The 21,873-nt window shown below is 59.4% G+C and overlaps 2 protein-coding genes across 10 annotated transcripts in view; one reads left to right on the top strand and one right to left on the bottom strand.

Moving 5' to 3' along the window:
- Window positions 1-976: 976 nt before the first annotated feature.
- The window catches only part of RBFOX3 (RNA binding fox-1 homolog 3), a 453,726-nt gene continuing 432,829 nt past the window's right edge, over window positions 977-21,873 (top strand). For 3 of the 9 annotated variants that reach the window (XM_037809700.1, XM_037809693.1, XM_037809692.1), the window contains exon 1: window positions 980-1,343. The gene's annotated coding sequence lies outside the window, so the exon portion shown is untranslated. Of the gene's footprint in view, window positions 1,344-1,879; window positions 1,899-2,177; window positions 2,278-21,873 lie in introns of those variants that run through there. The other 6 variants (XM_037809701.1, XM_037809694.1, XM_037809696.1 and 3 more) reach the window with 5 other exon arrangements.
- LOC119514839 (collagen alpha-1(II) chain-like) lies at window positions 1,559-12,357 on the bottom strand. The gene is made up of 8 exons (XM_037810551.1): window positions 12,333-12,357; window positions 11,847-11,915; window positions 11,375-11,726; window positions 8,499-8,641; window positions 8,183-8,380; window positions 2,923-3,791; window positions 2,549-2,677; window positions 1,559-2,209 (listed from the first exon to the last, which is right to left on the bottom strand). Exons 1-8 carry the CDS (start codon window positions 12,355-12,357, stop codon window positions 1,559-1,561), a joined length of 2,436 nt encoding a protein of 811 aa, XP_037666479.1.

Raw genomic sequence — 21,873 nt, 5'->3', positions numbered from 1 at the left:
CCGCCTCCTCAGCTGCCCCCCAGCCTGTCTCCTGGATCCCCAGGACCAGCCTGGAGGCCCTGCCCAAACCTGAGGTTCTTTCTGGGCCAGCCCAGACCCTCTTCCTAAACGCCAGCAGAGTTGGTGGACCCCATTGCCTGCCTGGGGTAGCTCATCCCGCCAGCCCAGAGGGGCCCCACCACACCGGCCCCTGAGCCTGGGCTTTCTTTCCCGCCCTTCTCCAAGGACAGAGACCCTTCCAGAAGCCTAGAGCAGGGCAGGCTTACCCCAGGCTGGGAGAAGCTGGGAGTGGGGAAGTGGAACTACCTGCCCTTGTGACTTTTGGGAGGCCCCAAGCTGACCCCCGACATCCTCTGGGGTGGCAGGGCTGGACAGATGCTGCAGGCGGTGCCCTTGGTGGCCCTCCGACTCCTCCATCCCTGCGAAGGCAAGGCCCTGGGTCCAGGCCCTGGTAAAGGGAGGGGGCGGCCCCTGTGGGCCAACTCCAAGCGGAGGGATGACAGTGCAGCCGGCCGGCCGGCGGGCTGGGGACCCCAGGTACCCGGTGGCAGGTCCCTTTCTAGGTACCCGGGTGGGTGGGTGAGTTGTCCTTTCTGGGCGGAATCTGTCCCAGGGAGCGGAAGGCGGAGGGCGGGGGTCCTGATAGGGTTCTCCTGGGCCGGCCCACCCCCACGACCGCGGGGGGTTGGTGGCGGGAGGGAGTGGAGGCGGGGCCGGGGGGGCGGTGCGCGCGGGGGCCCGGGTCGCTCCGGGCTCTGCTGAGGCCCCGCGCCTCGCCCACCCCTCCCGCACCTGGGTTCGGTGGGGCGGGCGCTGCGGGCCGCCAGGGTCTGCGCTCGCCCGGCCGCGGCCCTCCCCGCCCCGCCGCCCTCCCCGGCCGCGCGGCCGCCGGGCCCCCCTCCCTCGCCGCGCGCCGCGCGCTCCGCCCGAGCCGCCACCGCCGCCGCCGCGTGCTCCTGCTGCCTCCTCGCTCCAGCCGAGCGAGCCAGAGAGGAGGGAGAGGGAGCGAGAGAGAAAGAGACAGCGACAGAGAGAGAGAAAGAGAGAGAGAGAGGAGGCGGCGAGGGGAGAACGAGCGAAGGGAGAGCGAGAGGAGCGCGGAGCCGCGGGGGCTGCTCCGGAGCCAGCGCCTCCCGGGACAGCGAACCCGACCCAGCCGCTCGCTTGGTCGGCGGATCCGCGGCAGCCGCCGCCCGAGCCCGGGTCCCGCTTGCCCCCGGCCGCCGCCGCCGGCTCGCCAGTGCCCGCGCAGCCCCGGGACGCCGCTGCCCGCTCGGCGGCCGGGATGCAGCCGGAGCATGGCCGCCGGGCCCCCTTCACCTGCCGCGGGGAGCGCTGAGCCAGTGAGTAGCCGGCCCCGGCCGCGCGCGCCTCGCCCTACGGCGGTCATAACCATCGCGAGGAGCGGGCGGAGGGGTGGGGGGCGGCCCGGGGAGGGGTGCTGGGGGCGCCTGGGACCCCGCAGAGGGAGGCGGGGGGCGGCCAGGGCTCGCCGCGCGGCTGCGGAGCGCGGCCAGGGATAGAGCCGAGGGCTCGCGGAGAGGGGGCGCCCTCGGGGTCAAGGGTCCCCGCAGGGCCTCGGCGCTCCCCAGGTCCCTTCGGGGCGTTTGTGAATGGAGAGGCCCCGGGGTCGGGCTCCAGGGAGACGCCGGGGAGTCCCGCGCAGCGGCGGCGGCGGCGGCACAATGCCCCGCGCGGGGAACTCCCCGGCGGGGGGAGGCCGAGGCGCGCGGAGATCCCGGCCCGGCGGGGCGCGGGGAGGCGGCGGGGGAGCAGGAGGGGAGCAGGGCTGGCGACCCCGTGGTGGTGCCGTGCGCTTCCCTCCCGGCACCCAGGTTCCCGGAGCCCTGCCCTGGTCCTCGGGAGGAGTTGACGGCTCAAAGCATTCGGGGCGCGGGGTAAGGGGCGCCCACGGCCTCCGAAAGAGGAGCAGGGTCGGCAGGGCCACCGTGGGCGCGGGGGAGGGCGGCGGGGGACGGGCGGCGCGCGGGGCCCTCCAGCGGGCGGCGTGGGGGCGCTCCCGGCCGAGTCTCCCGAGCGGCTTTAGGGAGGTTGGGGTGGGAGCCGAGGCTGCTTCTCCGGAACCTCGACCCTCCCCAGGGACCAGCGCGGCCCGGCGCACCCCTGGCCCAAACTTTCTGCCCTGGCGGCCCGGGAGGCGGCGGGACTCGTTCCCGGGGCCAGCGCGAGGCCGAGGGTCATTTGGGTGCTGCGGGTGGGAGCCTCCCGCGGCAGCTCCGCATTATACCTGCGGTCCGAGACCCGCTCCCAGACGGCGTGGGGACAATGGGGGGAGTGGGGGGCTCCCGGCGGGGAGGACGGGGGCGGTGGGCCGGGAGTCCAGAACTCCGTTTGCCCCTGATTCCGGCTGTGTCCCGGAGGGTGGGAGAAACTCCTCGGTGACGTAGCCGCCTCCTTCCCCCTTCCTTTCCTGCTTTGGGGAAGGACTCGGTTTATTATTTAATGGTCACTGTGGAGGCAAAGGACAGGGACCCACCCGAGGGGACCATCCCTCGGGCGACCCCCGCACCCCCACCCCCACCCCCACCTCGAGGTGAAGTCGCTGCTCCCCGTGCCGGGTCGCTAATTTTCCTGCTGAAAGCCGGGGCTTGGCTCCGGGGACGCCCCGGGCGCGCATCGGGGAGCCCCGGGCACTTAGCACCGGGCAAGTACGAGGCTAATGGAGCGGAGTCACCCATAATCGTGCCTTTCAGCTTGAAGCCCGCTTGGTTATACTGGTCTGCAAAATATAATGAAAAATAAGTATAAACATTGCGGCAGAAGCTGCTCATTAAAGCGTGCACCGCGGCTCCGGGGCGGATGTCTTAATTAGTCTGCGCTGTTAACAAGGATATTACACTAATTAAAACCAGACCCTCCAGGTGAGCGAACCTCGTGAAGGGAGAAAGGGAGAAAAGTTGCCGTGAAAGCTCCGCCGGATGGAAGCGGGGCGCCGGCGGGCTGGGGGCGCCTGCGGTGGGGGGCGGCCGTGGGGATTTCGGGGGCGGCGCCCGGGGCGGAGGGGCGCCCAGTCGCGCCCAGCCGGGCGCCCCCCTCCCTCCCCGCCTCCACCTGCGGGCGCGGAGCTCCCTGCTGCCCCCGCCGCTCCCGGAGTCCTCCCTGCGTGGGCACCGAGCTCGCCGCGCGCGCCTGCGAGCAGCGTTTAACCCCTCGTCTCCCGGCTGTGCGCGGGCAGAGGGGGCGCGGGCGGGGCGCGCTCAGGCCCAGATGACCTCGGTGTGTCGGTGTGTCGGGGCAGCTGCGTGCAGCGGTGCGTGGGCTCTTTGGGCAGAAGCCCCTGGGGCATTCTGGCGCCAGTTGCCGTTTCCGACAGCTCCCTCTCCCCCATAAAAAGCCGGCCAGGTGATGACTCTGATCCACCCCCAGGGTCCCGGGGCCTAGAGGAACCCGCGCCCACCCCCTGGCCTCGGGTCGCCTCAGGTCGCCAGGAGTAGCGGCCGTCCAGGAAAGTCCCTGCCGACCCCCGCGGGCCTGGCTTCTGCCTGCACTGGGGCTTCGCTGCCAACGCCCCTGGCCCAGCGTCGGGGGACGGTCGCAGCCGCGGGGCTGGGGGATTCCCGGCCGTTCCGCAGGGACCACAGGTGGGGCAGGGAGTGAAGGTGGTGGCTTGGGCTCCGCTGCCCGGCCATCCCGTGCGCCGCGGGTGCAGCCCCAGCGACAGGCCCGAGCCCGCGGCCTGTGCTCGCCGCTCTCCAGCCTCTGACGCTGTCCGGGGCGCCCACCCTTGCCCTGCTGGGGGGAAGTGGAGGGCTCCCGAGGCCCACCCAGGGCTAGAGGAGGTCAGGGCCCCGTGAGCAGGCGGGTGGGCCGAACTCCCGGTACCGTTGCAGAGCCGGCCTCGCGTCCTGTTCCTTGCAGGTACTTGACTTTGACCAGTGCCCATGGCTCATTCGGGAAACTGGGAGGGAAAATTATGGAACTCTTTGGTATCTGGGGATGAGCTGGTGACCAGAGAGAGCTGGAGCCTGGCCCAGCTTCCGTTCCCCTCTGCCCTGCAACCTTCTTGGACGCCCTCCCTCCCCCATTCCACCGTTGCAGGGGCTGCTTTAATGCCGCGATGTGTAGAATTTGGGAGGCCTTGTCCTTGGGTGCAGGCACCCCAGTTGGTTGACCCGGCGCCACCTATACCTGCAGAGGAGCACCTGACTTTTGCTTGTGGCATTAGGGAGTGGAGGAATGCATAGGTGAGGGTAGCTCTGCCCCCACCCAGAGGCGCCAGGGTGGGTGGGGGCAGTAAGGAGAGGAGGCCAGGCCTCCAGCAGGCAGGCGGAGGCACACGTCTCAGTGAGCACAGAGTGACAGCGCCGAATGCCAAATTGAAATGTTATTTTTCAGCGTTTGCAGCGTGGGGCTTACCTCCACTGGCCCATCCTTGTGCCTGCGATTTCTGGTCGGTTGTCTCCCTGTGTTTATTTATTTCCACACTCCTGCTTGATACTCTGTTATAAAGACAAATGGAACCTGACACGCAGCTGACATTCGGTGAGGGATTTTTTATTTTTAAACAAGTGAAGGGGAAAAACCGTCTTGAAACTCCACCCCCGCACCCCCTTGGAACAGAGCCGCTTATCCTTGGGAACCTGACTTTCCCTAAATTCCTGTCTGTAGCAGGCCTTTTCTTCTGGTGCAGGGTACTGACATTATAATCGCATCCCATTTGCACCTACATCTTTTTGATCAGCTGCATCTCTCTCCACCTTCTTTTATAAAGCAGCACGTAATTTTCACAGGTCCAGGAAACATTTGGGCAACCGAAACATCTTGTTTTCTGCTGCCTCTCTGAAGTAGGCTTGTCTCCGAGCCATCACTGTCTTTTTTATTTATAATGTTCTGGTTCCATTTCTTTCTCTCTCTCTCGTCTGTCTGTCTCCTCCTCTCCCCTGCCCCCCTTTTCCCCTGTACTTTCTGAGCTCTGTGGACACTTAGCATGTGATTCTCGGCTTTCGTTGTCCGTGGCAGTTGAGATGCCATTCGTGGATGTGGCTGGCAATAACTGAGTCTGCACAGAGACCTCTTCTGGGTGAGTGATCTACAGACAGACGGATGGCTTTTCTCATTTAAGGAAATACCTTGTGACATGTACTCATTGTTTTATAAAATATACATTTTTAAGTGCAATGCATTCAGTAAGTTAGTTTATTGTCACAGTTTCCCCAACACATAAGCTGATACCAAAACATGCCTCAGAAGGTGACTTGAGATAATAAAGAGAAGAAGAAGAATATGTGTGACTTTATTCGAAAGTGTTTCCTTTGGTACTCCTGGGGCAGCCCGAGTATAGAAATCGTGTTTCGAAAGTGTGGCCAGCGTATCGGTGGAACACTACGGAATGTTCCAGCTCGGGAGCAAGCAGAGCCACCATGAGGGACAGTCAACAGGCACTACCCCTGTGGCCTGGGAAAAAGATCTGTCAGTTTTATTTTAAATTTAGGGGCCTAAGCATGTGCTCAACTGTGTGACAGGGGCTTTCGGCTTCCTTTCGACTAATGAAATTGCAAATCATAAAACGTAGAACTGTACCCTCCCAAGGCAAGGAAAACCTGCGGGCCTCCCAAGAGCTGGGCTTTCTTCATGTGGACCCCTGTTGCCTTACCTGTAAGAGATCCAGGAGCCTTTCCTGTCCCGGCGAGGTGCCGTTCTGATTTATTCCTGTTTTCCAGGTGTTGACAGACAAGCAGCTAAAGGTGGCCTAGCTGCCTGTCTTCCTTCTTGGCACTGCTGCAGCCCCCCACCCATCCTCTTCACTTGAAATGTTGACAAGAAGACTCGTGAAATTCAAGGCCCTAGAGAAGGTGGAGGAAGCCAGAAAGGAGGTGACATAGAAATGAGGGGTACAGCGGTACCGCCTTAGAGAGGTTTCCCATCTCTCCAAGTTTATAAGTAAAAAAATATATATCTTGATTTCTGTGTGGTTCAGGCAGGTTCACGCTGATTCCACCTGAGAGGCCGGTGGTAATTTATTGCCTTCAGCTCACGTTGGATACGGTCTTGGTTTCCTGGGGTCTCCATAACAAAGCATCATCATATGGGGGGGGGGTGCTTAAAACAGCAGAAATGTATCATCCCACAGTTCTGGAGGCCGGAAGTTCAAAACCAAGGAGCCAGGCAGGGCTGTGCTCCCTCTGAACTTTCTTGCCTCTGGCTGGTTTTGGTAGGGGGCCGGCAGCCCGTGGCAGCTGCAGCACTCTGGCATCAGCCTCCGTGGTCACCTGGTGCGGTTCCTCGTCTGTGTCTTGTCCTCTTCCCGTAAGGACACCGGTCACCTGGGATCACCCCCCTGTGGAGCGCTTTGGCCTCCACTCCCCCACTGTGGTCTCATTTAACTGAGCTGATTTCCTCTCTCAACGACCCTATTTCCGAGGAAGTTCCCATTCACAGCTGTGCACGTTAGGACGGCAGCGTATCTTTTTTGGGGGATGCAGTTGAACGCATGACAGATGGGACCTCTTAGAGACCAGAGAAAAGCCATTCTTCCTGCAAGATTTTTTTTTTTTAAAGGTTAAATTGTTCAAGATCAGAGCATATTCCTAGCACGAAAAGGAGAGAGGGAGAATATACGTGTATTTAATGGAATTTTATGCGGTTGTTGCTTTGGTCAGTGGCTGTACTGAGCGCTTTCTCTCAAGATTCTAGAAGAACAGGGGCGTTGGTGAAGCAGTTGCGTTACGACCCTCCCAGGCCCACGCGCCCTCATCAGCCCCGCGTGTGCAGGTCTCTGCCGGCTGGCAGCTCGGGGGGCTGAGCCTTCTGGTCCCGCCCAGCGCTGGGATCTGATGGAAACCCGGCGGCGCAGCAGGTGGCCAGGTGTGTCTATTTCTGCCCCTTTAGAAAACAATCCCATGTGCAGGCAAGGAACTGCCTGGGGGCTGCATCTGCCACCAGCCAGACCCTGCAGGGTCCCAAGCCCTTTTATGGGCCAGGGTGAGCTCCTCAGGGTATCTTGTACCAAAGAGAGGAGACTCCTGTGTGTCTTTATTTCTCCCAGGCATTGACTCTTGCTTCAAAATTTGCCCTCCACCCAAACCAACAATTAGCAACCAAACCCCCAAATCAGATTCTCTCCCATAGGGCCGCTGAGCCAGTTGTAGAGGCTGCGCACTGCACAAGCCGTGGCTCTGCCCTCAGAAGCCCCCGTACGGCCCCAGCTGCGGCCCTGCTCACTGGGTCTCCTTGTGTGGGCACCAAATGATGCCAGGGATGGTGACAGCAGAACAGGTGGCCCTCTCTGGAGTCTGGGTGTCCCCTGCAAGTCACGTTTTTGGACACTCAGGCGAATGATGATTCCTGGGCTGACCTCATGTCTCAGGATTTTCTTTCAGGCCAGGATAACGAGAACACAGAGAAGCCTGCCGTTCCGGCAGCGGTGCCTTGGAAGTGAAAACGGGAGCCTCTGTTGATGCCAAAGAACATAAAGTTTACTTGTATTAAAAAGGTAGATATGATTTGGACAAAGGTTTAAGAAGTGCAAAATTAGGAATTCAAAGATGTATTAAATAATTAAGTTTTATTTATTTGGAAGTTCTAAATAAATAATCTGTTAGCTAGAAATGATTTCTCACTAAACTCTAATGCTTTGAGATCTTTACTGAAGGTAAATTAGATTTTTCTCTCGCAGGTTGAATAGAAAATAACTCCTGATTTAGCCAGAACTTTTATTTGTAAGGGCTGGGTGCAAGGTGAAGCTCCAGCGTCCATACATAAAGGCTTCTGGGCAGTTTGCAGTCGGAAGCACCCGCTGGTGACTTCTCTTTGTCCTCTCTCTTCCCACTTGCTTTGCAACAGAAGAAGGGTTTTTAAACCTTCTGTTTTCAGCAGGGAGGTATTATGATGACTCCTTATTGCTTTACCCGCCATTGTTTGCCTACGTTCCCCAGCACCTTGAGACTCAAGAAGAAGGAGGGAAGTGAGTGTGCAGTGTCACACGGGGCGTGAGTGCCGTCTCCCGGCCCCTGGCCCCTCCCTCCCTCCCCGCCACAGGTCTGCTCTGAGCCTCGGCTGGTCCGTCTCCTTACGGAGGGAGGGTACCCTGACATCTCCATCCTGGCCGCCCCCCTCAGCTGAGTCTTTGAAGAACCACCCTCCACCCCCGGGATGCCCACATTTAGATGCACGTTTAAGTGGAACGAGCCTCTGAACAGGGGACCCCAGCACCCAGCGGCACCCTTGTCAGCGGCGTGGCGGATTCGGCACACGGGCGTGTGGCCCGGCAGGAGGGCTGCGTGCAGGGGCCAGCATGAGTGGGCGCTGCCTTCTGGCGTGGCGGGGAGGGGACGCGGGGCGAGCCCTTGCACCCGAGCGTACCCAGCTGTGAGGTGGGCTGTGATGCGGCTGCTGCAGGGGGAGGGGCTGCTCACCACTGCTGGTGGGCGATGAGCACGTCGGAAGGGATAAGGATGGGATGAAGGAAATGGGTTCGGAACCGTTTTCTATGACCACAAGGAGATGACACTGTTTTAAACCTGCTGAGATGAAGTTACAGATGCCGGGACGAAAACGCCTCTTAGCATCTTCTCCACAGGAGTGGGGGGCCGTGGGGAGATCCCTGAAGGGCTGTACGAAGTGGCTCTGGGCCTCGACATTGTGTGGCCTGGAAGAAGGAGACGTGGTCTTCTCCGTGAGGCTGAGGACATAGAGATCGCACTGACTGGCTATCAGGGGGTGCTGGGCTCCTGCCTGAGGGGTGTCCCCTTGCCAGGGCCCCCTCCCCTCTGTGTGCCCCCACTCCCCAAATGTCAGGAGAATCCCAAGGAGAGGGGGCCTTTGGTTTTTGCAGGAGTGGCCTTGGGTTGGAAGAGCCCCGGCGCTGAGTCCTCGCAGGCTGGACTTTCCCCTGGGGAGGAAAGGAAAAAAAGCCGTGACCCACCCCACCCCCACCCCTCGCACCCCTTCCCAGACTCCTCTGAACCTGCGGATTGCCGCCAGGCGCGTCATCTGGAGCCGCCGATGCCATGCTCTCTCTGCCCCCAGGCGAGGCGAAGGTTTTGATTCTTGAGACTCAAGGCCTGAAAACCCAGCGCCCTTGAGAAATAATCACAAAGCCTGTGTCGTCTCGCTGGACCTTCCATCGTGGGAGGGACATCAGCGAAGTGATGGGTCACTGCTGGAGGGACCCACCCAGGGGCAGGCACGGTGGGCCCAGGGCCCAGGGGTGTTTCTGGTGTGGATTCCTTGCAGGCTGGGGTGGGGGACGTGGGCCACTCGCTTGGCAGGCTGTCTCCCCAGCAAGCCCCTGGGTCCTGCTTCCTACCTGACTGGGTGCTACGCAAAGAGGTCTGGTCTTTTGGAATCTTAGCAGCAAAGAGAAGGGCTGGAGAAATTTAAGGTGAGGATTATTGTTGCGGATGTGTAATATGACAGTCAGCACTGAGACAGCCCGAGCTCTATCGAGTTTCCTTGTCCCTAGAAGTCAACTGGATACACTGACACCGTGAACCTTCAACCAATGGCCGAAGGATGGAGAGTGACCCAGATGATGACCGTGTTTGACGGGAGCCTCTTGGGCTTTTCTTTCCCGTTCAAGCCCTTGTGTTGGTGCTTGGACAGTTTTACAGGTCTGCTTTTAAAGGCGATCCACCAGCTTTCTCACCAACAGAACACTCTTCCTGGGACAGTTAAGAACGCACGTAGGATCTGCATTCCTTTTTTTTTTTTTTTTTTTGTGGACTGTGTGCCCCCATGGGCGCTTTTTTTTTTTTAATTAAATTCAGTTTTATTGAAATACATTCACACACAATACAATCATCTATGATATACAATCCACTGTCCACAGTATGATAACATAGTTATGCGTTCATCACCACAATCTATCTCTGAACATTTTCCTTACATTGGAAAGAACCAGAACAAGAATAAAAAATAAAAGTGAAAAAAGAACACCCAAATCATCCCTCCATCCCACCCCATTTGTCCTTTAGTTTTTTTCCCCATTCCTCCACTCATCCATACACTAGATAAAGGGGGTGTGATCCACAAGGTCTTCACAATCACACCTGTCACCCCTTGTAGTCTACATTATTATATAATTGTCTTCAGGAGTCCAGACTGCTGGGTTGGAGTTTGGTAGTTTCAGGTATTTACTTCTAGCTATTCCAATATGTTAAAGCCTAAGAGGTGTTATCTATATAGTGCATAAGAATGTCCACCAGAGTGACCTCTCGACTCCATTTGGAATCTCTCAGCCACTGAAACTATTTCGTCTCATTTTGCATCCCCCCTTTTGGTCAAGAAGATACTCTCAGTCCCACGATGCCAGGTCCACATTCATCCCCAGGAGTCATACTCTGTGTTGCCAGGGAGATTTACACCCCTGGGAGTCGGGTCCCACGTAGGGGGGAGGGCAGCGAGTTCACCTGTCGAGATGGCTCAGTTAGAGAGAGAGAGGGCCACATCTGAGCAACAAAGAGGTACTCAGGGGGAGACTCTTAGACACCATTACATACAACTTTAGACTCTCCTTTGTGGTAATGAGCTTCATAAAGGCAAGTCCCTTGTTCAAGGGCTCAGCACATCAAACCTCCAGTCCCAATGTTTGTGACAACATCAACACCAGTCCAGGTGAGGGTGTTCAACACATCCGCACCTTTCCCCAGATCCTTGGGGCTGGGGAGGGGGAGGCTGTAAATATGTTTTTTATCATCTGCCCAAATTACTCTAGGATGTGTCACTATTTCACTCCAGCCTATACTAACCTACCGTATCTCACTTCCTATTCAAAGTTCCATGAGGATCTGCATTCTTTTAGCTACTTTGGCGTGCCCTGGCCGTGGACGGGCACCTTCTGTAGGTTTGCTCTGGGTTAGATACATGTATAACTCCACGCATCGACGATACTGTAATCATCGGAATTTGGTTTTCCGACTAGTCTGTGCTGAAGCATGTAAAATGAGTGTTGCATGGGTACTTTTCCCCATTTAGATTGAAATCTCATTTTAAAAATAGAACTGTCTCTGTGGAACAGACGGGCACAGCCCAAACTAGGTCGTTGTTAACGATATCTGTATTTACATGTTAAAAATACAGCATGCACTCTCTGCCCTCCTCCCCTTTCAGATGTCTTTCTTCAGTTTTTAGTAATCGTCGGGGAGACTTTCTTAGGGGAAACTGATTTCCCCCTTTCCCCTCATGGAGGCAGAAATACAGTTTTGCTCAAATCCTAAGAAGAAAACTCTCAAGACCAGGCTTGGAAAACTGCAGCCCCCAAAGATAATTTTTCGGAAAGTAATGAGCACTAGAAAATGAGGGTTATAAAGGAAGTCTTTAGGTAATAATCATAGCTATAATGTTTTCCACTTTGAAATGCATTAATATAGACTGAAATTACAGAAAATATTAAGTCTGCTGAAGGGGAGGGCACCGACGTGCTTTGGAATCTGTGGCTGAGCTCTGGGGACGAGCCGGGCTCGTGGGGCCACCGCTGAGGCCGCTCAGTCCCCGACAAAGCGACAGGTGCCCCGAGAGCCAGGCCTGCCCCTGCAGCAGGGGTTCAGCTACCAGCCCAGAGAGGACTTGATGGAAAATTATGATTATTTCCTCCCCTGTGCTCTTGTAGGGCCTGTACGTCCCCAGGGTCTGAGCCCCTTTGTTGGAGCCACGCAGCTCGAGAGGCAGGGGCTGCGGGGCAGGTGCGGGATGTCTCCGTGCACACTGCAGCTCAGGCGCGGCCCCTCCCTGCTCCGCACCCGTAAATCCTGAGCTGCGACAGGCGTCTGCAGTGCCCCGGGCTCAGGAGCAGCCAGCGCTGCCCCCGCTTGCTCCAGTCCCCTCCCCATCAGCGGCCTCCCCCTGCCTCTCCTGCACCCCTGCCCCCCGCCATTCCTCCCTTTCACCTTCAAAGCCAGCAGACCTCTTGCAGGCGGCAGGTGAGGGGCTGGCGATGGAGGTCAAGCAGAGCTGAGCTGGGGCCGGCGATGGAGGTCAAGCAGAGCTGAGCTGGCTCTGAGCCGTCAGGAGGGACGATTTACGGGCCTTCCCGCTCCACCCGATGCACAATGAAAGCTCTGCACGGTCGGAGGAGAGCCGAGGCCGGAGTCGGGAGGCCGGAATAAATCAGTCACCTCCGCTCAGGTGCTGAGGCAGACATGGAGGGAGCCGCTCGGAAGCTCAGGCAGCCTCTCTTCAAGGCTCGGGGAGAGTGTGAGCCCCATGGAGTCAGGTCCCCAAGATGCAGAGGGTGGCCCCACAAAAGGGGGAAGATTCTGGCTCACACACATTTGCAGAGCCCCAAATCTGAGCATTTCTGGGTCAGAATACTGGACCCCAACCTGCAAGTAATGTGTGCACGTGTGTGTACGTGTGTGTGTGCACGTGCTTGCCTCTTGAATGCTCGGAGGACCCCATGTCGGTCTTTAGCCTGTGCACCCCCTCAGTGCTGCCAGGACAGGTCAGAGGTCACCCAAGCTCTGCCGTCTTCATTTGTTCTCTGCCTTAGTTCAGTTCCTCGGAGGCTCCAGCAGCGCCTCCAGGTACTTTGCAGAAGTGAGATGCAGAGCGCGCCCGGGCCCCCCACCGGCAGGAGCCCGCGTGGGAGCCCTGTCATTCCTGGAGACACTCTTTAGCTCGTGTGCTCCCCTCGCACCCCCTCCCACCTCCCCGCTTTCAGTCTGGTTTCCACGATGGCGAAGGGCCCTGCGTGTGAGCTGCGAGCTGTGACATTGAACGCTATTCAGCCAGCCGGCGGGGGGGTCTCTCGTGAACTCGGATACTACAATTATGTGCGCCAGAGGGCTGAAAGGGCCACTTAGGATCTTTCTCCTTTTTAAAAAAAGTTCCTGCTTCACAGCCGTGGGGGCCAGCCCTTGACGGCTGAGACACAGAACCATGCTCTGGCCGCCAGGCGCTTTGCAGGTCTCCGGTTTCTGGTCTGTAATAAACACAGTGTGCAGCTTGGAGGGGGCATGGGGCACTCAGAGCTTGTGGTCGTTCTGCTTGGGGACGCTGTGCGGACAGTGGAGGTGGCAGCTGCTACAGAGGATGCTGCCGGTGCAGGGAGTTAAGGTGCTGGCACAGCCCAAGCGGGCCAGCTGAACAGTGGTGTGTGTGTGCATGAATGTGTGGCTGTGTGCTGCGCGTGTGCATGTGTGTACATGTGTGGGCACACCACAGGAACCCAACTGCCTGAGGATGCCCCTTGGCATCCATCGAAAGCCTGCTGCTGTCACACCCCCAGAAAGGGCCCATGCCCAGGAGAGTGGCTCCCATGTGCCTCCAGTGAGGCCGCCAGGGCCCTTGGGACTGGGGGGCACTAAAAGTTCCCTAGTGTGGGACGGGAATGGGGTTACATGATCACCCTTCCACAAGCATGTGCTGGCCCACTTGTGTATTAGTATGAGTGTGTGAGCAAGTGTAAGTGTGTGAGTGCATGGGTGTGTGTGAATGTGTGATTCTGTGTGAGCAAGTGTGTGAGAATGAGCAAGTGAGTGTGTGTGTCTGGGGGGTAAGATGCATGCACAGTGGCAGCTCCCCTCATTTGGGAACTCACTCCCCCGAGGTGTCATGGGACACTGTAGGGTACAGGAGACCAGGCACCACGCTTCCACCCTGGGGGGCAGGCAGGAACACCCCAATGTGTGTGGGGTGGTGGCCCAGGGAGATCAGCCCTGTCCAGGGAGGGACGGGGCTCGTGTCCACGGGGTGTGCCGAGATGCCACCTCCCCTCACAGGTAGGAGGGGTCTGGAGGCACCTGCTGCCGTGGACCCCGGACCACCAGCTCCCAGGAGCTCACTCAGGGACCTTGTTGGCTCAACACAGAGAAGAAAAACCCCAGCCCACCGAAGCTCCAGACAACAACGCAGCAACTCACAAACTCATTTTTTGTCAACTTCCCAAATTTGCCACATTTGCTCACACACGTGGTTCCCTCCTCTCCCTGGCTGTGAGCATCGGTGCCCTGAGTGGGAACGCAACCCCCCTTCCTGAGCACCCGTGCTCTGTGCACCCACCTGAAAAGCCTGGGGGTGCTCCTGGCGGAGGAAGGGAGCTGGATGCAGAGAGGCTGCAGGACGGGGGGATGTGATATTCTCCTGTAGCACTTGTGAGATACTGGAGACAGAGTTTCTCTCCCACGCTAAAATAATTATAGCCAGGAGAACAGAGAATACATCATTCTAAGTTGAGGTCCTTAACAACGAGGAGCGTGTGTGTGGCTCTGACCACGCTGCCTTCTGCCCAGAGAGCTCTCTTGCTACCTGGCCACGAGGTAAGGGCCACACAGACCAGGTGCAGCCCACACCTGTTGGTCGGCCTCTGGCAGGTGGCACCTCCTGGCACTGAGCCCCACTATCTGATGGTGGACTCAGCCGGGTGAATCCCTGCAGGGGGTTTTGGGGCCGATTCGGTGGTTGCAGGAGATGGTAGGAAGAGGAAGGGTCAAGGATGGATACAGAAGCCAGACCAGGAATTCCTTTGGGACAGCTCCTCTCTATGTCTCAGGGTGTGAGAACCTCAGACCCAGGAGGTGCGTCCGTCCTGTCTGTCTGGGCTCTGTGGGGAGCCCTGGGGTACCCATGGCCCAGGCCTGGCCGACACTGCCCAACGTCCAGGCTAGGAAAGAGGAGCGTCTGCTAAATTGCTGAGCTCGGATGTCGCTGTTTGGCCTGTATGCTCGTGGTTTGACTGACTTTCTCCCACGGGACTGACAGCTGCTTTCCCACCTGGGGGCCGCAGCAGCCCCAGTGACTTGTGGGGCTTCTGCTGCTGCTGACCATGGGGTGAATGTCCTGTTCTGCCCAGAGTGGCAGGGGGCTGCCGGTGCCCGTGTGTGGGCCCTCGGCAAGCACTGGAGGGGTGGGGGCAGTGCCGGGACTGGGCAGGGAGCCCCGGGTCTCGGGGGGTTGCTGTGGCGGTCGAGCGCATCACGCAGCCCTCCTTGTCCGAGGTAGTCCTCACTGTCCCTCCGTTTTTCTTGCCTCCCTTCTCCAGCCAGGGGGGCCGGGCCTCGTAGCCGTGGATGAGGCGTGGGACTGAGGGGGCTCATTTTCAGTGTGACTCTGGTTTCTCTTCCTTGAGCCCGGCCTAAAGCAGAACATCCCGCTGCAATCCACGGGGGACAGCGGCTCCTGCGCCTGCTCCCCGGTGAGCCCCCCACTTCCGGCCGGAGCCCGTGGCCTCACGCACAGCTGGGCTGGCTTCCGGGGCTCCATCCCGCCGGCCTGGCTTTTCCACGGCACGGGTATTTCAAGGCGGAGGTGGTCCCAGACTCCTGCACCCCCTTTTTTGTGAATTCATGAACCCGTAGTATAGGAGCAGGTGGTTTCTCAAGGAAACGTGGGGGTGAGTGAGCCCAGGAATTTGGGGTGAGTGAGCCAGGAATTTGGGGTGAGCGAGCCCAGGTATTTGGGGTGAGCGAGCCAAGAAGGAGCCACGAGGCCTCCTTGGTGAAGTCCTTCCATCTGTGTGGCCGGCCACACAGAGGTCAGGGCTGGGTGCCCCAGTGTTTCTCTAGGGATCCTGGGAGCTGGGTTGGCTTAGAAGGTGGTGCGTACCCACAGGGAGGTTCTGGATCCTTCCCAGGCAAGGGGTGGAGCCAGGCCACGTGTCATCCACGCTGTACCTGGGCACTGGAGACACAGCGTAGACATTCGCACACAGAAGGCGAAAAGCCTCCCTTACACCCTGCCCCCAGCACCCCCGGCCTGCACCCGCGTCCTCTAGGGGCACCAGGGCACGGACGAGGAAGAATGAAACGTCCCCGATCCTGGTGTGTGTCTGAATGTCTGTCTCTGGATCAAAGTGGCAGCGGTTTGGAGGAGGGCCCAGGGCTGGCCTAGACTGGCCCTCCTCACTGTGGCGTCTCAGTGAACGTTTGCTGAATTTCTGGACATGAGAGTGTCATAGTTCACAAGGCTGCCATGAAAAATACCCCGCAGCAGGTGGCCTAATGGCAGCTTATAGGCTCACGGTTTTGAGGCTACAAGGAGTCCAACAGCAAGACATCGGCATAGCTTGCCCCCTCCTGGGCTCTGTCCTGGGGCTGCTGTTGGCCATCCTCAGGTTCCAGGGTTTGGACCCCTGCCTCCTGTCACGGGGTGCCATGCTCTCCTCTCTCCCTTCCGTGCCTGCCGGCCTCTCCAGGAAGGCCTCCAGGAATGCGGACAGAGGCCCACCTGAGTCCGCTGACCGCACCTTCACTAAAAATAACATCTTGGAGCTGTCCTGTTGACATGGGGTCCACCCCACAGCGGCGTGGGTTAAGAGTGTTGGGGCACACGATGCAATCTACTGCTGAGGAAGGGGCCAGGGCCTTAGAGCCTCCCCAGCCCTCCGTCCTGACTGCACCCTCTGGTGAGTGTCCGGCGAGGTTTCCATGCTCTGACTAGTTCTGCCTCCAGTGGCTGAATCCTGCTGGTTGGAGGGTGTCGGGGGCCTCCTCCCAGGGCAGCCAGGCCTGGTCCCGTGGGCACATCCCACACCTGACGATCAGAAGCTCTGGCTGGGGGGGTGTCCTCTGACACGTGGGAGAGCCACCGGCATTTCCGGCTGTGAGGGCAAACAGGGCCCAGTTCTGCCCATGGGGTGGCGGTGGCCTGGCGCTGGTTGTGGGTTGACTGGGCTGCGTGTCCAGCGTCCTTCCCTCAGCCTGGAACAGAAACCTCGGAGCACACGCGGTGGGCTTCCAGAACTGGGCTCGGCTGCCAGCAAGGGCACGGTGCCCCCAGGAGGGGGTCTCCGGGTGACTCTGAGCCAGCCTTCTTTGCTGGGCTTGGGGTGAGTAGAAGGTGAAAGGGAGGACTGTTCTGGAAGACACAGGACCAGTCTGGAATGTTCCCTGAGACTCTTCCCAATGTGTGACCCAGGGTCAGCTGCCTCCGTTGGAGTAGCCCATCCAGAGACGAGTCAGCCAGTGGTTATTGATGCTAATGGGAAACAGAAGTGAAACGGGTACCTCAAAATGGCAGGCGAATCAATACGATGTATATTTAGCTCATGAACGCCTTGCACATTTTTCCGCTGGTTGGTTGGCTTGGGCAGTTATATTTTGCAGCGTCCGAGAATCTGCTGGCTGTGGGCTGGGGGCTGCTGCCTTGCTGCCCCTGTGGGAGAGTTGGTGGCGTGCGTGGGAGCCCCTTGCACTTTGGCAGTGAGTTCAGGGGCAGCGCCAGCCCCCTCCTTCCCAGCGCCTGCCCCCTCCCCGTCACATGCTCGGCATTTCCCTGTGCCCCCCATGGCTGACACGCTCCCTGCAGAGGGAGGTTTGGTTAAAACTGCTAAGGAAATGACGATCTGCTCCTTCCGTGGGTTCGCAGCAGCTGAGCTGGGTGGATGTGGCCGTGACACATTTCGATTGACAAAGCAAGGCTCCGGAGCAAGATGTATGTTTCACTAATTAAACGTATGGACACAGGGGCCCTGTCGTGTTTTCATCCTGTTTCCCCAAGCCTAACAGAGTGCTGGCACAGAGGAGGTGCTGGTTGTGGGGTGAAATGGGTCCCCCCAAAAGTCATGCCCACGCCCTACTCCCTGACACCTGTGAGTGGGCCTTATTTGGAAGTAGGGTGTTTGCAGATGTCATCCAGTTAAGATGAGGGTGTCTCCTAATGTGATGTGACTGGGGTCAGAGGCAGAGGCCCGCAGGGGCGAAGTTCAGGCAGAGGCTGGGGCCAAGGGACGCTGCAGCCGGGGAACGACAGCAGCTGGGAGAGGCCAGGGGGGGCCCTGCACTAGTTCAGAGGGAGCGTGGCCCTGCTGACCCCTGGATCTTGGACCCCTGGCGTCTGGAACTGTGAGAGGATGAGACTGTTGTTTTCAGCTGCCCCATTCATGGCGCTTTGCCACGGAAGCCCCCGGAGACTCAGCAGGGCTCCGTGTGTTGGGCGAGTGGTGCCAGGCTCGGGTGGTGGGGGGCTTGGAGAGGGTCTCCTTCATGCCCCCGTGGCACTGGGGCCTGCCCAGGGGTCTGTGTTCCACCCCCTTCCAGTGGGCATGGCTCCTGCATCAGCTTCAGCACCTGAGGGGTGGGATCCTGTGCACCTGGGCCCCTCCTCACCACCAGGGGCACCCGGGCCCCAAGGGTGGGGCAGGGAGTGGCGTCAGGAGCACCTCTCGGGGACGCTTCCTTTGCCAAGGCCCCTGGAGTGCCGGCCTGGCCGCACACGTGCTGACATCGCCTGGTCTGCTGTCCTCAGGGACACGCTGAGGCCTAGCCACAGCCTGTGGGTTCCACGTGGAGTGTCCATCAAGCAGATTTTGCTGGGGGTCCTGGGGCTCCCCCACTGGGCTGTGCCTCCAGTCGGGGAGCCCCTTGAGAGGCCCCATGGCTATCTTCCTTGGACTTTGGCATTTCACTCTTGACATGTGCTCTTTGGGATCAGAGTGAGAAAACAATGACCTTTGATTTCTCAGCTGCCTTAAATTATGCATCAGATCGATTTAAGTTTTTCAATTTAAAAAGTTGGCTCTGCTCACACTGCCCTTCTGGGATAGTGCTGCCCCGTCACACGGGCTCTGGGACAGGCATCGTCCCCCATGCTGGGAACTGGGCTGCTTGTGGCACTGGTCCGCTCTGCTCAGCCCCGTGCCCTGGGTGGGCGTGGGCAAGTCTCAAGAAGCCTGGGTGTGGGAGAAGCACGGGATGTGGAGAAGGGCTGGTTGCTGGTGGGGCTGAAGGATTGCCCGGCAATTGCTTCGGGATCTGGGGATAATTGTCAGTCCCTTCTCTGTCCTCCTCCAGCCCAGGGACATCCTGAGGGCAGGGCTGTGGCTTCCACTCTTTGTGCCCACCAAGTCCCTGCTGACCTGCCCGGTGCCTGCCCCGCAGCCCTACACACGGAACCCCCTAGAAGGAAGGCGATGCCCCTGGATTCATACCATCAGCCTCAGAAAGCTCTGGGAATGGGGTTTAAGGCCCCGCTTGGCCCAGTGTCAGCCCTTAGCTGTTGATTCTATTTCCCGTGCCAAGCAGTGGGGGATGGGGCACAGCCTCTGGCAATATGGGTGCTTAATAAATGCTGAAAGACTGCACGAGGGGGCTGCTCTTTCGTCCTGAGGATGCAGGTGGTGGCAGCTCCGTTTTCCCTGATTGCATCTCTCCCTCCACAAGGCCTTGAACCTGGAAACAGCCCCCTTGGGGAGAGGAAGGGAGGGCGGGAGGGCGGGCGTTTGGCTGATGGATTCCCCAGGTGCCTGAATCTGCCCGTGCCTCTTGGCCAAGCGGGTTTTGGGTTCCGTCCTGGAGCCTGCTGCTCCCTTCCTCCTCTCTATTTCCTCTCCTGGCCCTCAGGTGCTGGCTGCCGGGAGAACCCGCGCTGGGCCAGGGCAAAGGACCGTCTGTCCGGGGCTGGGACCTGAACCTGTGCCCAGTGCAGCCCTCGGAAGGTGTGTCTTTCCTGGCCTCCGCTTGTCATTTATGAAATCAAGATGCAAAAGGAAAACGAGCATTTGTAGGAGCCACAATCACATCATAAAGTTACCTGATGAGGGCTGGCCACCCTGCTTCCCAGTAATTAGGTCATCTTAGAATTTCATTGAATGAAGGGGGGACCCCCCCCATTGTTTGTGTCCCTGCCCCATCCCCCCCCACCTCCCCTAGCCCACCCTGCCTTCCGGTTAAAGGGCTTCTGGCTCTGTCAGGCAACGTGACCTGGTTCTGTAGTAAAGAGGAAGCTTATTGGAATTAAGGCCTAACATCATTGAAAAAGCAACCTTCGGGAGATCGGGGCCGCGGGGCAAGTGTAAATTCTTGGCAGAGACCTTATTAGGGGTTGGAGTAAGACTTGACACGCGTGTGCGGACGTGCCCACGGAGGGCCCCTCGCCAGACCACAGCAGCTTAGCTCACCCACGGAGCGGAGAGGACGGGGAAATAATGATTGCGGCTGGCGGGGAGGGACAGGCGGTGGGTGTCACTGTCCCTAGAAGGACGGGGTTCCCTGGGTGGCACGTGGCCTCCCTCCCACCCATCATGAAAACCCTTGACAGGTGACCGCTCCCCACCCCTGTGCGTCCGGACGCCGCTGCTGGTGGGAACTCGTTCTGGGCTGAGGCTGGGGCCTGAATTCTCCATGCAGTGACACTTGTGATCTGGTCGTTGTCACTGCTTTGCAGGCTGTGGTTTTGGGTCTGCCAGGGCCGGGTCGCCGGCTGGTGGGACGTCGGGCCTGGCTCCCTTGGGGCGGGGAGGGGCTCCAGACTCAGGCCCCCGGCCGCGGGGCTGGGTCTGGTGTGACACTGTCACGGAGGAGGATGTTTCAGATACCTTGACGGCCACACGCACACCTAACCCATCAAGGTCCATTCTTGTCGCCACCCGTCTAGTGGCTTGGGTCACTTGCACAGCTGTGCCTCAGGTGCAGGGTGGGGGGCCCGGGAGACGGGCAGGGGGCACGTGCTCTCCATAGCCTCCTTGGTTTGTGCCAAAATCGGTGCCAGGAGGGTGCGTCCCTTGGAGACCGGGGAGACACTTCTGGGGTCCAGAGCCACACACGTCCCCACACACGTCCCCGGGGCTCAGCACAACGTTGTCTGCAGCTGCGGCGGAAGCAGACACCCTGCTCCGGCCCGGAGCCTCCCCCAAGCGAGGGGGCAGCCGGAAGTGGGGGGTTAGCACCCCCAGGCCTCCCTCACCCATCGGGCAGAGCTGGGGCGAACTCCCTCCAGCCTCCCACGGGGTGCCCTGATGGACGGAGCCCCAGCTGCCCGCACGAGTGACCAGGTCACTAACACAGTATAAAAATATTTGGCTTTTCCTCCATCCTTCCTCAGTCCCCGGTGAGCAGTCTGTTCCCAGACCTTGACTCAGTCTCTATTTTCAGGGGTTCCAAGCTGAGGCTGCAGAAAACCTGCTTCTGTTCGGGGCTGAATTCAAGGGTAGTAACGGAGGCCCCAGGGGATTTGGTGGGATGGCCAAGTCCCCCTCTTTTCCCAGTTCCTTTGCAGCAACCGTGTTCTTTCATCACCCGGGGTGACGTCTGGCACACAGTAGGTGCTTAATAAAGGCCTGTGGGTGCTCAAAGGCTGGTGTGTCTCCGTCCAGATGGGAAGATGCTGATGGGGGCTCTGCCTTTTGAGGCTGGGGTTCGTCCTGTGGGTATGGATGGGGTAACTCTCGGCCCCCGAGGACTCTAAATGACGCAGTGGTTTTGGGGGACACCCTGAGTTGGAGGACGTGTGGTGTCCCCGGAGCAGGTGGTCCTACTTCAACAGAGCCTGTCCTGGCACCCGACCCCGAGCCTTGACCCCTTGGGTGGCACACCACGATGGCAGGGTGCCTCACTTTTGGTGGGACCTTCGCCCTAACCCTGGGGAACCGGACACCTGGACCCGTGTCCCCAGAACTGTGCAGCAGGGCAGAGGCTGAGCGCTGGGTGGACAATGGGCTGGTGCTGCTGGACTGGGCTCGAAACACACGTGGCCTTGTGAGATGCCAGGCTCGGGACGAAGGATAGGGACAGTCCCCTGGCCAGGGACCCAGCAGACCCCACCCAGGATTCAGAACAACCTGTCGGCCCCTCAGAGGGGCAGGGAGTCCAGAGGCAGCTGCCCACAGGCCCGGCGTGTGCTCTGGGAAGCTGGAGCCCCTGTGCCTTCTGGGGAGTTGGCCCTTTGAGGCCGGGGCAGGCTGGCACCTGCCTCCCAGGGCAGCCCGTGCCGGCCTCTCCCACGTCATTCTCTGCTGTCATGCGCTTTGCCACAGCAGATGACATTTCTCCCCAGCCTGCTTGACTACCCCTGTTTCCTCCTTTCCATCCTGGTGAGAACGGGGACATCTAAGTGGTGGGAAAGGGGCCCAGGGCGTCCAGGCAGGACAGGTGAGCAGGCCACATTCCTGCCTGGCTCTCGGTGCTGCTTGTCCCAAATCACTGCCTGGTTTCCCGGGGCTGCGTGACAAGGCACCGCAGACGGGCAGCTCCACGCAGCAGA

Source organism: Choloepus didactylus, chromosome 18, assembly GCF_015220235.1.
Source record: "Choloepus didactylus isolate mChoDid1 chromosome 18, mChoDid1.pri, whole genome shotgun sequence".
NCBI lineage: Eukaryota > Metazoa > Chordata > Mammalia > Pilosa > Megalonychidae > Choloepus > Choloepus didactylus.
Note: the sequence above shows the minus strand (reverse complement) of the source record. Positions and strands in the feature narration are given on the sequence as shown.

Excerpts from the sequence above, each read along its gene's own strand:
- LOC119514839 (XM_037810551.1), bottom strand. The coding sequence starts at position 12,357 with ATGGGGTCCTCCGAGCATTCAAGAG. Across the intron at positions 11,916-12,332 it reads GTCCTCCGAGCATTCAAGAG|CTCAGCTCTGCTTGACCTCC; the intron begins GCAAGCACGTGC and ends CGCCGGCCCCAG. Across the intron at positions 8,642-11,374 it reads ACAGATTCCAAAGCACGTCG|CCTCACGGAGAAGACCACGT; the intron begins GTGCCCTCCCCT and ends CTATGTCCTCAG.